This window comes from Carassius auratus, unplaced genomic scaffold (genome assembly GCF_003368295.1).
Source record: "Carassius auratus strain Wakin unplaced genomic scaffold, ASM336829v1 scaf_tig00214150, whole genome shotgun sequence".
NCBI lineage: Eukaryota > Metazoa > Chordata > Actinopteri > Cypriniformes > Cyprinidae > Carassius > Carassius auratus.
The window spans coordinates 121,269-137,986 of record NW_020527538.1 but is presented as its reverse complement, the minus strand read 5'-3'; the positions used below and the strand labels follow the sequence as shown (position 1 = coordinate 137,986).

At 34.9% G+C, this 16,718-nt stretch overlaps 1 protein-coding gene across 1 annotated transcript in view; it reads right to left on the bottom strand.

Annotated features, from left to right (window-relative positions):
* Positions 1 to 16,718, bottom strand: part of LOC113091259 (EGF-like repeat and discoidin I-like domain-containing protein 3) — a 148,020-nt gene that overhangs the window by 37,273 nt on the left and 94,029 nt on the right. The window contains exons 7-9 of the mRNA XM_026256667.1: positions 10,639 to 10,794; positions 7,202 to 7,346; positions 6,033 to 6,217 (exon numbers count right to left, since the gene is read on the bottom strand). Coding sequence (XP_026112452.1) covers positions 6,033 to 6,217; positions 7,202 to 7,346; positions 10,639 to 10,794 — 486 coding nt within the window. The remainder of the gene's footprint in view (positions 1 to 6,032; positions 6,218 to 7,201; positions 7,347 to 10,638; positions 10,795 to 16,718) is intronic.

Genomic DNA, 16,718 nt, shown 5'->3' with positions numbered 1-16,718 from the left:
CGCAACTTAAAGGTTCGTTAGTTGTACAAACTTTTGTGCATGTTTAATCAACATAATATATTAAGTTAAGTGAACTTTTAGTTAAACTTTCAATTTTGTGTTTAGCTGACTTAAAATTTTAAGTTGGCCCAACTTGTGACTAAGTCAGCTAAACACAAAATTGAAAGTTTAACTAAAAGTTCACTTAACTTAATGCATGTCAACCAGCCATACTTATGAATCTAATAGCTTGAGGGAAGGGGAAAAAGGGTTTAAAAAGTGGCTACACTACAAGGATGCCATTTACTATCATATTTCAGACTTTTTTTGTGTGCCAGAATATATCTGTGGACTCTTTTGATCCCATGAAGGGTAAATCCCAAGGCATACTGTAGATCCTTCTTTCCATGAGCACTGATGGACGCTTGTTGAGCTTCATTTTTCATGTGTGACATTTAATCAAAACAGCAGTAGCCCCAGCCTTTATTTAGCTAGTCATCATTACTGCTCTAGGAGACAATTCCAATTCCTCTCAACTTCTGTCATGTACCTCATACTTCCATGGCAGCAGTTATCTCAGATATGTTGTCTTGGGCGGTGACACATTTTTTGAAGTGTGTACATAATAAATAACTGTGACAGAGCAGAAATTTAATCAACACGCAAGTAGCAGCTTAGAGCTGTGGACATGACAAGATGCACTAGCTGGTGTTGACTAAGGGAACCTGTTTTCATCGCTAGAAGCATCCACCAGGTTACATACCAAAACAGCCCTCCTAGCACAGAGCAATTATACCAGACCTTTTAATTAACACAAACACATGTTTCTGTTTGCAGAGAGCCTGACATTAATCAAGGTATTGCCTCTGAGTACGAATCAATCTTGCATTACTCCTAATTACTGTCCCACGCCCAGACTCCTCAACTCGAGCAATTTGTTCAAGCGTAGACAGATCACTAGTCTCTTTAGATTGGCCTCATGTTTATGTGGTATCAGTAAAACAGTTTGGCATTTATGGGCACTGGTTGTCTTAAGATATATTTACACTGCAGCATTGAAACTCTGCTCAGTGGCACTGACTTATTTTTGGAAGAGATATATATATATATATAGTATATCTTGCCTTGGTCTCATCCCCAGGATTTGGGATTTTAATTCAAGACTGTTCAAGACCACAACTGCAGGAATATCACTAAATTGCTGATGCATTGTCTAAAACATGTAAAACTTCTTGCTCCAAATGCAATCATTAACCTCATTCTAATTTCATTTATTTTGATACTGTTGTGTTAAAAAAGACAGCTGTTTTCACGAACATGGGCACAACTGCAAATGTGATATTGATTTTATACAAGCGTTCAACAAACAAGAATTTAAGTAAATCACATTTTAGTCAGTTTTAAAACTGAATATTTTACTATTTCAGCAATTAAAATAGTTCCAAACCAATTCATAGCAGAACTGTTGTGCTTTTCTGAGCAACATACAGAGATGTTTTTTTCCATCATATTTCTATATTTAAAATGATATCAATTAAACATCAATGTCTACAACAGTGGTGCATTTGTGATGGTACCAATTGAGATGCAGCTTCGGTGCCACCTCTTCAAACTATTATTAAGAGACTCATAAAAAAAAAAAAAAACACAACTTGACCCCAAAGAACTAGTTGATTACAGGTTGATGTCGAATCTTACTTTTCTGTCCAAGATACTAGAAAAGGTTGTATCCTCACAAGTTTATTCCTTCTTACAGAAAAAAAATAGTATCTTTGAGGGTTTTTATAGTAGCTTCTGATGCACAAGTAGGGTCAGCATAACATCTAGCATATGCTTGCATTGCTGTAATGATTCTGTAAAAGGAAAGTTCTAAAAAGAGCCAAGTGCACTCTGGCAGGCTCTCTGTGTTATGTGTTTAGCTTGTTAATGTGTATAATTAACCAATAAGCCTCTTCCAGCTGGAACCAAACATATTCATCGTTTGTTTTGTTTTTTCTAAAGATTTCACCAACTCATCTTCAAACATTTTCCAAAAGGGACAGAGCTTCTAAACTCAGGCCCATCTCTGCCACCGTGAAGCTTGGTCAGTTGCCAGGAAGGAAATAGGAAAGCTATAAGGTTTGTAATTCTCAAACAAGGCAGAGGTACATCAAATTCTCTGATTAAGAGATTTAGGAGGGAGTTAGCCAATTATGCCCGCTGATTACCCTGTTTATTTGCACATACAGACTGTGCTGTTTTAGCTCCCAAATCCCTAAAGGAATTATGTAAATCAAGTAACGTTGCTAAGAAAATGTTTGCTGTGTACAATTTGCACAGTGAAATTTCCCTTCTATCATACCGGTTTTGAGTGTGTGGTTGTAAAGGATACAGCATAGTAATGTGATTTGTTATACTTTACTGTACAGCATCACTCTCCATCATCCACTATCTAGACACTTGAATCAGTTCTTTAACATGAAACATAAAAATTGTCAGAAATCAAGAGTTAACTACAAACTCTTCACAGAAAAAGACTTTAATAAACAGCTATGGGATTGACACTGGCATGCAGGAACACACATAGCACAAATGCATTAGACATTTAATATCAAACAAAGAACTAAGTCCAGAGAAAGAACTAAGAACAGGAAACACTTTAAATGCAAAAGACATGACGAGGGGATGACGAGAAACACCTGGAACCAAAGAAACATAATAGTAACAGGAAACAGCAAGGACCAAATATGGGCATGGAGGGAGAAATTCAGAACAAAACACAAGACTATACAGGAACACAGGCTCTATGCACAGTGATATTTATACTATTGTCCTAAAATTTTGAGACAGTAAGATTTTTAATTATTATTATTATATATTTTTTTATATTTATATTTATATTTTTTTTTTGAGAGAGAGATAATTTTCTAATGCTCACCAAGGCTGTATCAAAAAGGAGTAAAAACAGTAATATTGTGAATATTATGAAAACTTAAAATACTGTTTTATTTTAATATACTGTATTTTAGAATGCCACTCATTCCTGTCATGGCAACTCTGAATTTCCATCAGTCATTACTCCAGTCTTCAGAAATCATTCTAATAGGTTGACTTGGTTCTCATGAAACATTTCTTATTATTACTAATAATTTTTTACCTTTTTTTTTCAGGAATAATAATAATAATAATAATAATAATAATAATAATAATAAAACATATGTGACCTAACAAAATTAACATGACATTAGCGTATTCCTACTTGACTTAAAACTAAAATTATTTTGCAATATGTCTGTGAAATGACACTTTCAAACTATAATTAACATATAAAGTCATGCTTCGTTTACATCTACGTTAGTATGAAGTCTTTCTACTGAAAAGAAAGACCCCTCTAGAAGATAACGATAGCAGGCCAATTAATGTTATAAATGCTTTTAAATAGAGTACAAAGAAGATGGCTCTAAATCTAATCCTGAGAGACTTACAACTGGCCTACCATGACTCAAAAACAAACAAAAAAAACATTAATGTTTTAATCAATAGTTTTCTACTGTATCATCATAGAAGATTTTAATATATGAGTACACAATCTTATACTGTTATCTTGTTCAAATTCTGTTTAAATTTGTCTTAAAACCAGATGTTTTTAGAGCCATGGGTTGGTTGAAGACTTACTGAACAATGTTCTGAAATGTCTATATCGGAAACTGGATCTCGCGAGCCAGATTTGAGGATCACTGGTCTATATGGAGAAAATGAATGGGAAAAATTATTCCAGAACCCAGGCTTCTGGAAAAGAGAACCATCTCGGCATTATATAATATGCTTTGCAGAAAAATATATGTTCACAATTAAAAAATTTCCCACAAACCCCCTGGCTATTTGAGATGAACCTCGGATTAGAGAAATGCTGACTGAGACAAAAGTTGCTATAAATTCTAGTCCTCATCTTTACTGAAGAAAACCACTGCTAAGGTTTCTCAAACTGTCCATGCATTAAGTCCATAATGAGTAGACTTAAGATCCATGATGAATGTAAGTGGTCTTTCTCATGCCTGCCTGATGAAGCCTAAAAGTTCTCTCTGTGGGACTGAGGTCACATCTCTGTTCGAGTAATGGTGAACACACAGGAAACCACAAATGAAGATACTAAATTGATTCATTACACACAGAGAGAAAGGAGAGGAAAGAGCTGAAAAGGCAATTTTTCAAACTCTGAGGGGAGAAAAGCTAGCGATAGACCCAGGAAGGCTCGACAGATGTAAGATAAGGAGGATGGGTGTCTCCTCGCTGTCTCTTGGTCAACTCAACATGTTTGGAAGCAATCAACAAAAACTTCAAAAGGCTTTCTTGCTGTGGAGTATGTCCAAACAGAGCAAAAAGAGCTGACATTCATTGTGTATGTAGGACTGGTGAGTGATTGTTTCATTCAAACAGCTCCAAAACCTGTCAATGGGATTTATATGCATTTTAATGTGAGTGGTTTGTTTGACTTTAGAAGTCCCTGGAGAAGCAGCATGATTTGTTTTTTGATTGGTTAATGGAGGGAAACTTTATGACAGATGTAAAAGATAATGTTGTTTTTGACTCAGTTTGACTCCTGCCTGTATTTTAATTCGCTAAAACAAATTGCCCGGAAATATAAGAATTTGTTTGCATCAGTTTGATGCAGTTCCTTAGCCAGCCTAATGAATATAGGCAAATTAACTTTTCACTTGGAGTCTCAGTCAGCATTGACGTGTGCATGCAGCATGTTAAATATCTGCTTGACTGAACATGTCAGCATAAACAAGCCAAAACATTTAAAAGACTGAAAGTACCAAGATCACTAAAAAGTTCCAAATAAACACTGGGAGTAACAGCAGCTTTGTTTTCACCAAAATCAATGGACATGCAAATAAACGACTCCCAATCGAAATGTGCACTTAAAAGCAACTGAACTACTGAGACACTGACAACCTGATGATTCTGATGCCGTTTGATTGAGCACATCACTGTGCTCCGTTCGGTCAAAATGTCTCTGATGTTACTGCAGTTTGGGAGGTAATTCTTGCCTCTGCAGCACTGCAATTGTCTTGATTAATTAGACTACTTAATTTGTCATTAAGCTTGATTAATTCCATCAATCTATTAAGCCTAAAATCATTCTTGGATGCCACTGGTATTGATTATTCCATTGGGGCAGCCACTGCAGAAGCTCACAGTTCACCATGGCGACTGATGTTTGAATTGTGCCAAACAGTGCCTCACATTCACTCAATTTCTGCGGTTGCACTGGAGCATTTATTCGGTAATCTAAGTATATTAATCATTTTTAGCACCTCATGAGCTAAAAAATTATTCAGATGTGATGACATTGCCTGCATCTCATGAACAACAGTCCATTTGCCCTGAAAGATGGCACAGTCCTGTCTATTACTAAGCTATCAAAGATAAGAAGAACATTTATATTTATGCTGGACCAAAACAATCAACAACAAAAACAATCCATGCGTATCCATATATATATATATATATATATATATATATATATATATATATATATATATATATATATATATATATATATTACTATAATAATACTATAACAGTTTTATTATGAGCCAGATTAATTCATGATGATGAATTTAAATGAAAAGAAAAGTTTGAGCCAGTTATTTCTACAGCCTGGCTTAAAGTGAAATATGGTTAAATATGATGCTTGGCTTGAATGATGGCAAATTGCTCTCGCCTGAAGCCAGAGGAAAGGTGGTCGGTTTCTTTAATGAATGCACTGACAAGAGAGACAAGGGATAACTGATTTTTGTTGCAACTTTGATTCTAGGAGCTAAATGGCAGGATTCACAATAAAGCTTTGATCTTTGTTGAGGTTCTGTGTTTGGGATCATCTGAACGATGCATGCTGTTTTATGTTAAACTTGGTGCAGCTGTGATGATTTTATGACAACACATTTCAGCATTACATTTAATCATTCAAAGGCATTCTGCGGAATTCTGTAGGATCAGAGCCAATAACAGACACAATAAAAGTAGTTTGTCCCTAAGCAGATGAGGACATTTATAATAAACCCTACCTGCAGCCACTGGGACTGGTCACTGTGTCCAGATGTCCAGGCATTGACCTTGCCTTGTTTATCCAGTCTTGCTTTCCCAGGTTCCCAGGTGAACATGTCCATGTTAAGAGTTCTGAATATGCTTGAGGCTGTGATTTGAAAGTCCTGAATATGCCCAGACTTCATGCCCATTGGCTCCGAACACCCTGAAGAATTCAAAGGCATGTCCTTAACCTAAAACCATATTACCCTAAAACCATTTTACATGCTGTAACACAATAATGTACGCTGGTTAGTATCTGAAGACCAGTCATGTTGAACTTCTTACTTCAACTAACAGACTGAAGCAAGACTAATTATCAAATATATAAATACCTCATATAAATGTATCATATAAATTAATTATAATATAAGCTTCTTCAGGGTTTAACAATAAGGATATCCAAGGTCAATGTGAAGGAGATTAAAGCCAGTTAATAACACTTTAACTTGCCCTAATAGGCCAGGACTAAGTTCTTATATCTATTGTTCATATTAAACACAAATATGAGTTTTTATGCATATTAAGATAAAAATGTGTGGCCATGTTCTGAACATTTAAATATGTCTTAATGGTAGTTGAAGCCGATGTTTTGTTGGAATTGGGTAACTTGTGGTAGTTTTGGTAGAAACAACATGCCATCATGGTCAATGAAAAGAGCATGTATGAATTTATAGTAGTCATGAAGTTATATCACAGCTGTAGGATTCCCACCTATAATTTTTATTAAAAATCCAATAACAACCTAATAAACAATTTGTCAATTTTTGGTTATAAATTTTTCTGTCAAATATCAAAATGCATAAATAATTGATAATTTTGCTATGGAAAAACGTGAAAAGATTGGCAGGGCAAGAACAAATTCAAACTACTTGCACAATCTGACCAACAGAAGAAGAAGAAGAAGAAGAAGAAGAAGAAGAAGAAGAAGAAGAAGAAGAAGAAGAAGAAGAAGAAGAAAAAAAAGGGGGGGGGGGGGTCCTTATTATTGAGCTGTATGAAAAAAATACCCTGAACTGGCAGGCTTCAACCATGTTGTGTTGTGCTTTATTGATAGTCTGGACAATGTTTCAGAGGTTATATCACACTTCTGAACACCCCTTTGGACTTCCATTCAGAATGATATATGCTGTCTATTGAGGTGACTCACCAGTGAGCTCACAACCCAGGAGCTCCATGCGAAGAGTGCAGTGTCTTCTGCACACCTGTGGGTAGATCCTCACATACTGAGCCTCAATAGGAGGGGTGAAGGAGTTGGCAAATGGAGTGTTGTTATCAATATTCCCACGGAAGATCTGGAGGGAGAACGTGGGGAGATTTCACAAGATGAGAGCACAAAGAAAGGTCAACGCTACTCCATCACACTCACCCCAATTTATTATACTGGTTTTTAATCAAAAGAGTATTTACTAACAACAAATCGAAGTCATTTGAGAAAAACGTTTGAAGTCAAAAAGGTCAAAACTAGATTAAAACTGGACTAGGTCTACATTTCTCATAGGAAATATCAGAGCTTACAAGATAGCAAAAGTAGAAATGTTTTAAGTTTAAGTAACCTTAGGTTCTGGATAAATGAAATGAAATACAAAAAATTTAACCAATCACAAATATGTATGCACACTGTAAAAAAAATTGCCGTTAAATAACAGTAATTTTCTGGCAGCAGGGGTGCCAGTAAAGTACTGTTAATTTACAGCTCTTAACCATTAATTTACCACTCTTATTTTTTAACAGTATTTTACTGTAGATTCTACCATGGAAATTAACTCCACTCCCACTGCTTCAAACAGTTCGAGTTTTTAAACTAGCATTCCCACGATGTTAGTACTATGAACTTATTTCATTTGAGTCCACTGAGAAGGACACTTAATGTGCAGTAATAAAGTAACTAAATACATGACTTTTACTCAAATCACTGCAGCTCATTGTCAGCTATAGCACACATGTATGTGCTGAAGTACTTAACACAGAGATCATCACTGTATCAGCGACTCCACATTTACTGCCTTTATATAAAGCAGCAGAAAATCAGAATTTGTGGCTCATCATTGACTGAAGCACCGGCTCTACTCTACAGCACAATGGTGAACAACAAAACTACATTAAACTAAACGATCTCTCTTGTGCAAACACACATTAATACAGTCAAGTTCAGTATTTACTCTCATTATCAGTGTATGACTTTGCCTTATTTTTTTTCTATGGATGTTCACAAATATTTTAGTTAAATTAACTTTTTTTTCATTTGGTAAATCTGACGTTTACATTTTACAGTATATTACTGTTTTTCCTTGACTTGACGGCAAAAAACTGTAGAAAAACACTTTTTTTTTTTGCTGGCAACCATTAATTTACGGCAAGAAACAGTAGAAAAACAGTTATTTACTGGCAGCAGGGGTGCCAGTAAATAACTGTTTTTCTACAGTTTGTTTCCTGTAAATTAATTACAGTTTATTACTGTTAAATTATGTTTCATTCTGTTTTTTCTTCATCTTAAATCTTTAACCCTTTAAACCCCACAAGAAAATCCTCAGTTTTAAATGAACACTTATAATGTGTGCACACTACAGAGTGTTAGAGTAACACTGAATCAGTGAAGTTAATGAGATAATTCTGTTATTAATTGATGATTGAGCATTAGTGATAAACACCTGCAGAATCACTGAAGGAAAGAGAAACACAAGAACTACAAATGACTTCAGCCACAGCCTTAGATGAAATCAACTGAATAAAAGAATACATCAAATCTCTCAAGATCTGATTAAACAACTCATAAAACAGCTTCACCAGATTCACATTACTAACCAGACTGACTTTATTTCTGTCAGATGTCTACAGAAGAACTTATGGAGAGTTAAATAGGTTTAGGTGTTTTTTCACTACCATGATGGAGATCAGTGTTTACTTTAGTTGGGCTCTTGAACGTGATTTTTCAACAAATAAGGTTTTTTTTTCATGCTGTAACAATGCGCCTTTGTAACTTGTTATAGCAAAACAAAAATACACAGAAGAAAAAAAATCTAGAAAAATCGATGTTGTTGTTTATAGATTGACAAGAACAAATACTATTATTTCTGATCTAATCCCGTGTCTCTTCTCTTATTGAATATTGATACTACAGCATGAGAAGGAACACTGCTGAGCCATAAGTTATGAAAGACTGTTAAGAAAATTTCACTCATAATAATAAAAAAAAACCTTTGATGAAATTTAGACAGAAACATCAAGAATCAGCGTATGAATCACAACAATGGTGACAATCCACAAAATAAATGAACATCAATTCTGAACATCACAACACATGCTACTAAAACTTAAAACAAATGCAAAATTATAAGCACATAAGAATTCAAGAAAATAAGTGAACAATTCAGGGGCATAATTTATTCATGCTGCAATGCATGCTGGGAATCATGGATGAGTTTTATCCTGTGCTGGTACCCAGCATGCATTGCATCATGAACCTTTTGATTGTCACCATTGTTGAGATTCATATGCTGATTGTTGATTTCTCTCTTTGAGTGTTGTGGGGACTGCTGCACGAAAATCTTTTTAACTAAAACTAGTCGTTAAATCCATAAATACTGGTTATCACACTACTTTTCAATCTTACAAAATTGAAGTGTCATTCACTCAAATATTTCAACACCAAATTAATATTTGATTATTATAGCAACACTTTAAGCCAGTCTAGTAGATCATGCCTGTTAGAAACAACCATAATCACTTGACTATCAAAATTAATACTGCTGTAACAGATGCATCATAAAGATACAAATACAGCAATAAAACAAAATTTAAAGTGCAAAAGTCAATGGTCAGGAGCCCAACTAATGCAAACACTGATCTCCACAATGGTGACGCTAAACGAAACAGTAACATTATCATATAAATCTCTTTAATTCTCAATAAGATCTTTTGATCTCTGTTCTCTGATTGGCAGAAATAAAGTCAGTCTGGTTAGTAATGTGTGAAGTTGGTGAAGCTGTTTGTTGATCATTTAAATCTTCAGTTGATTTCATCTAAGGCTGTGGCTGAAGTCAGTTGTATTTCATGTGTTTGTCTTGTTATGTTTTTTTTTCTTCAGTGATTCTACTCATTAACAGCAGCTGTTGATCAGTGTCTGAATTCACTCATTAGTGTTCATTCTCTCTGTCAGGTGGATTATATTAGTAAACTCATGTAAGGAATAGTGAATGAGGGTGTAGGGTGTGATTTGAAACACAGCCGCTGAGTGTCGACTTTGAACGTTGTTAATTTACGATATATAGCAGCAGGCTACTTCTCAAAAACGATGAATATTACCCAGAATGCACTGTTTTAATGAAAAACAGTATTTTACTGTCGAAATTTGGCCGTTTTTTTACAGCGATTTTTAACAGTGCACAATAGATTTAAAAGAGAATACTGATCACAATTTGATATGTAAATATTTAGATCTTAGGTGATGAACACCGTATGATTTTCTGAATCACCTCAAAATCCAGCATGAAAATGCATACATCAGAGAAGGAAGTGAAAGCTCATGCTGAGTGACTGATGTGAATTTTTATTTTTTTTGCTAATAAAAAAAAAAAAAAGTCTCACTATATCTTCATCCGTGCCCTTGACTTTGTATGTCCTCCAGGTCTTTCCGTCATCGCTGTAGGCCACTTTGTACGATTTAACATATTCTGGGCTCCCGATGCGCTTGGCTCCTTGGGTTATCACTCCTGTGACGCGCATCCTCCTCTGTAGGTTAATCTAAGAGAGAACAAAATATAGAGAGTGACAGATGCAGAGCGAAAAAGAGAGATTCATCTCTAGAATCTTCTTTACTGTTATCTAAGTATTATTTATTTAGGTTAGTAATTTTGTTATGTGCTGTTGTAACATAATTCCTACAAAATATATATAAATCCATGATACTTTATTTTTTTCTCAAAATGGAATAAATCCATTGAATCAATATGAAAGTTATTTTTCATATTGAAACTGATAAAAAAAAAACACAACATAGTAAGCTGATTCACATATGACAGCCTCTGAACTTGGTCAATACTAATCTTAGATAAACCCACTGTACTAAAAATACATTCATCATTCATCGCTTCCAAAATGAATTCAATGGGTCATCTTGTTATGAGTGTATAAACAAGAACATGAACAACAATATCACATTAGACCACAGAAATTCCAAAATTACATTTCCCTTACATTCAACTTCCAAAACTGCATTCATCTTTGCTATGTTACATTCATTCAGTTGATAAGTGCTATGTGCCGTATGAACCAAAACATAAATAGCATTAATAAAAACACTAACACTGACAAGCTACACCATATTGCGTTCATAAACGAATGTGATTAATCTAATTAACGCAATGTATTGTAGCTTGACAATGATCTTCAGCTGTGTATTAAATGCATCGGAATAATTTAGATCTGAAAGCACGTGATGAAGATTTACCGGTACTATTAATCACAGAACCGGCTTTACTGACAATATGTGCATGACAATCACATGCGATTTATCGTGTAGCCCTTGTTTGTTGAACACAAAGTACAAAGTAGATGAGGAAAACTAGGATGCCGTCTATAGTGCGTGGAACGGTGCGCTGTGATTGGCTGCGCAGATATATTGCATTCTGCAAAAACGGGAGACTGCGAATATCACATTTTGCGTAAAATTTAAAATTTACTTTTCAATACAATAAAGCAGATACAGATACAATACTGATTTTGGCGGAAACTCATTATTATTTTTTTCATGCCGTTTATCATGTTTTGGAACCAATATACAGTATATAATTTAAGGTTTAGTGAATTTAGTACTTTAGTACAAAATAGTACAGGCCAAGACATATAATGTAAAAATACACAACAATACCACAACATATTTTGTGTGTCATTGTTTTTATGTTTAAGTTTAATAGAAAAGGTTGTAAATAAGGAAAAATCAAGGAGTGGCCCAAAATAACTCATACCCATTCGAAACCACAGCTTGGTCAGTTTCTGAGAGGTTATTGGTGTAAAAATGAGGCAACGTGATATTAGTTTTAAATAACAGTACAATATACAAGAAGTTAACACTGAAAAGCTTATATTTTAGACACATGCTCAGTGACTTTGTCTGTTTTTGGTCTACTAAGCAAGCAGAACTGCCAATCACAAAGCATAACAGAATGAGTCAGCATTTTTAAAGGAACTCTGAATAAAACGATTTGCAGACTCCTCCGTAAAGAAAGTCATGTGTCGCCACCTATTGACATAATAAAGAAACTGCCACTGAAAACCCCTCATCAATTCACCTTTTAGGGGGTTCTTCTCAATTCTTATTTGTGCGTCCTTCATGGATTAATTGAATCAAGTGAAATTATATGTCATCGCTCCCTTTAGCGTCACTTCAAAGCCCCATTGGCTATGCTAAAGGGATCTGTCCTTATGTTGTTAAAGTTTTTATTTACAACATTCATAATAAATATTAATAAAGCAAGATGCCCTGTTTGAAATATATGACATGTATGGCTTATTTAAACTGCAAAGGTAAAATATAAATAACAATAATTACAACAGTTGTAAAGGGGGAGGATAATTTATACGTGCGTCAGGTTTTTCAATGAAAAGCACTTCTGCAAAGGATACACCTATGTATCCTTGCTCATAGCTTCTCTGGAAGTCTCCTCACTCCTCGATCCTTGCAGTGCAATTAAAGAATTGAGATGTCCTTCAAACTGGTTGAGAATGATTAGTTTGCGGGACATAGGATGGAGGAAGGAGGAATGAGGAATGAGAAAACGAAGAGGGATATTTAGCAGCACACAATGTGTCACATATAATCAGACATGGGCATACTTTATCTTTGTAAAATGTAAATATACAACACTTTTGCATTTACTTATATAATAACCACTTTGTGAATGTCTTCTGCACAGTTTGACATCTTTAAAATGTCAAATGCTGCATCCATACAAGCACAGTAAATGTGGAGTGTTTAAAAATGCATTTTAAATCGCAACTGCAATTTTTTATATCAGAAAATCAGTTTTTCCCCAAAATTGTGCAGCTCTACTTCAGTAGTCAACAGAAAGCATTTTAAAAAATCCTCTAACCATAAACTGTATTCCCATGTAGCTTGACATTAATATAGTGAAAATAAAGTGGACCCAAAACACTTTACACACACAAAGCACGTACACCAGGCAAGGAGTCATTTACAGCATTCAGACATAAGCCTAAATTCTTGCAAACAACCCTAAAACTAATCAAGTGTCGACTAGATGCAGACATAAAAGCAAGTAGGACATGACTGTTTTTGCACTGTTTAGGAGAACACAAATAGCATGAATCTGGTAATGGAGATATAATCCCTTTCAGTTCTTGGACATTCAGACATGTCTGATTTCACACAGCCTCTTCATCATCAGTGCAGAAACGATGGCAGAGATTGCTTAGATTGACTAGAGTCATTTATATAAGGTAAACAATGAGCAGCCGACTAGTCAACTGCTCTTCCAGACCAGTAGTTGTGGAAGCCCCAAAGACAGAATTTCCATTTAGACAACCTGCCAAAACTGTTTCCACTGGACTCTCCCAGTCTTTCTGAAGTACACCACTGGCTGTTGAAGCCAAGCCCTTGGCTTTTTACTTGAGATGCATTTTCTGTATTTTAGCAAGCACTTTCAGCTCTTCACAGTGAATAGCTACAAGCCTCTGGTTTTAAAGTAGGCCACCCAACCTGACAGCTTTCTGGGAGTTTCTTAGCTTTGTAGTTAGCCTGTAGCATATATATATATATATATATATATATATATATATATATATATCCACCACAGGTACAGTACAAACACAACATGAATGTACTGCTTTCAAAAACAGTTTTCAGTGGAAATAAATAAATAAATAAATAAACCTTTTTACTGTAAGATTTCTAGCAACTTTTACAAACAATAACAAAGAAACAACAAGCAAAACCTTGAATAAAACATGAACCGGAAACAGAAAAAAAAAAAAAAAAAAATGTCTTCAATTAACTTTTTAAAAACTTAACTAGCAATAAGTAGCAATGCTTCTAATGTGACTATTATCTGCAAAGCTACTAAAATAAATAAATAAATAATACATTTTAAAATATAGATATTTCCGGGTTTCAATGGACTAGTGTTTTTTTTTTTTTTTTTTTTTTTTTTTAAATCTTAGTCCAAGTGTTTTATATTAGTCTTAGTCTTTGTCCTGTGTCAAATGTAACTTTTAACTGTTATCATATTTATTAAACCTTGTCCTGTGTTTGACTAGTCAGGTTTTAGTTGACTAGCATTTTAGCATAGCTTTTGACATGCTGCATAGTGGTTCAACTGATAAAAATAGCAATATATATATATTTTGTTCAAAATTATAATCTCGATGATTGTTTTCATTTGAGAAATTTATTTGCACTTTATTGCACTTTCACCAGCACTAATTATGTGAACTCATTGACATGCCTTATATTATCTCTTCAAGTGTACTGACTATTATAGGCAATTTATTAAATAAATTAATACCAAAGCCTTAGATAAGAACATTCTCTACATTATGAAAAAAAAAATATATATATATATATATATATGTATATATATATATATATATATATATATATATATATATATATATTAATGCTCAATTCAGTTAAAATGTTTCTCTATTAAAACAAAAGTAACTTAGTAAGTGCAATTATTCAGCACTCACAATGGCAAACAAATAGCAGAGATCTCATGAAAGAACACAGGCTGGCTGAATTATACTTTCATTTAAACTCAATCTCACATGGAGATCGCTAAACTGCTGCTTACTTTTTTGTTGGTATTTTGAAATCATCGTCGGTGTTTCCACAATGTGCATGGTTGCCAGATTGCAGAAACTTAGCAAACATTGAGCAGAAAACATTTGCTCTTTGCAGAGAAGCTCTGATTTGGGGATTTGAACTCTATATACAGCAACCGGACACATGAAAGATCATGTAGAAGAGCATGTACAGCAGTATGCTTTTATTTGCCTCCTTTTTTATTGCTGTTGGGTTTATTTTTTTTAAATACATTTTAGTTTTGTCTTTTATTATCAACAATATTGCATGTGGATATAGTCACAGTTATCATTTAATGACCCTGTTGTCATCTCGCCATTGTCTCTTGGCTCATCAACTACTGTAACTTTTTTTTGTCATAGTTTTCTTTAACAAAATTAACACTACCTGGGACTGATGTATCTGATGGAGACTGACAATAATTATAATTTTGGGCAATTTGGACCTGTAAATAAAAGAAGAAAAAAAAAAGTGTACTTTTTTTAGAGCACTTTATTTTTTGTGTTTTTCTTTATTGTGAAAGAAAACAGACACACAGGCAAACGAGGCTATTCATTGCTGAGAAAGTAAACGTTTGTGTGTGTGACTCAACTCCAACCTGTCCTTCACATCACAGAAAAGCAGCTAGACTGACAAAGACCCCTACTTTGTCTTTCCACTGCTACTCTATCATATCAATCGACCTGCATCCTTTGTTCAGTCCACTGTGCACGCAAATCAATAATCAACATTCAAGTGTGTGATTGTTGTGCAAATACATTTATGTCGACTCTGTGCAGCATTTAACACTATGTGTCAATCGTTTGCCGCATTGATGCAGCTACTTTGCAGAATAAAATATCTCTAGAAAGACAAGTTTAACCATGAAATAACTGGCTCATAACTTCTCCCTGTCTTCACTTCATGCTACAATTGTCTGTTTGCTCTTCCACAGCTGGGCACATCCTCAATGTTATCATTAATCTGAATTACAACTGAACCTGCTGTGGGAGGGAGGACATGCCCACAGGGTCTGACACCATGCCAAGCCAAACTGTTGTGCAGGACACAAATCTCTGGTCCAACAAACAATATCAATCAAATTTAAGTGCTTAGTGGGAGAACATGAGAGAAAAGAAACAAAAATCTAAGATAATATGATGTAAAAATCATCTGCTTTTGCTACAGGGCCTAGAATTTTCTTTGGACATCAGGTGATTTTCTTCCCCATTTTTTTTCGCTGTCTTAACCATGCATGATTATATGGTTTGTTACATTTTATGTTTGGCAAACAGCATTGTTTCCTTTCCCTGTTGTCTGTGACCCTATATCAGAGCAAACCTGCCAGCATTTTTGGGGTCATGACCCACCATTTGAGAAGCACTGATGTAGCAAATACATGCAGTAGACTGCAAAAGGCTAAATTTAAATGAATAAGTTTCAAATCTTCTTCCTCCTACACACTCCACACGTCCAGCATGCACCAGAGAGAGACGCACTAATGTCCTTCTTTGCATGGCTTTATGACAGGGGGGAGGCCGAGGGCAATATGGAAATGAGCGCATACTGATGCTCAACTCACAGCCTGTGTTACTGCCATCTGAATGAATACACGTGTATTAATGCATACACTTGTGCACATATGGCACAACTCCATTCATCACACTCTACATATGTACACATAAACCGCCATCCTTGAGCAAAGAGGTGATCTGCATGTAATGAGCCTTTCAAAATAACTCCCACACTCTTTCCAAGCCTAACTCCTCTGTCTAACTAATGGAGAAACGCCTGGAGACCCAAGACTAAGTTAAGGCGTTTAGTCAGCCTTCAAACAGCGAGTGAGAGCAGTCAGTCAAGTCTTTGT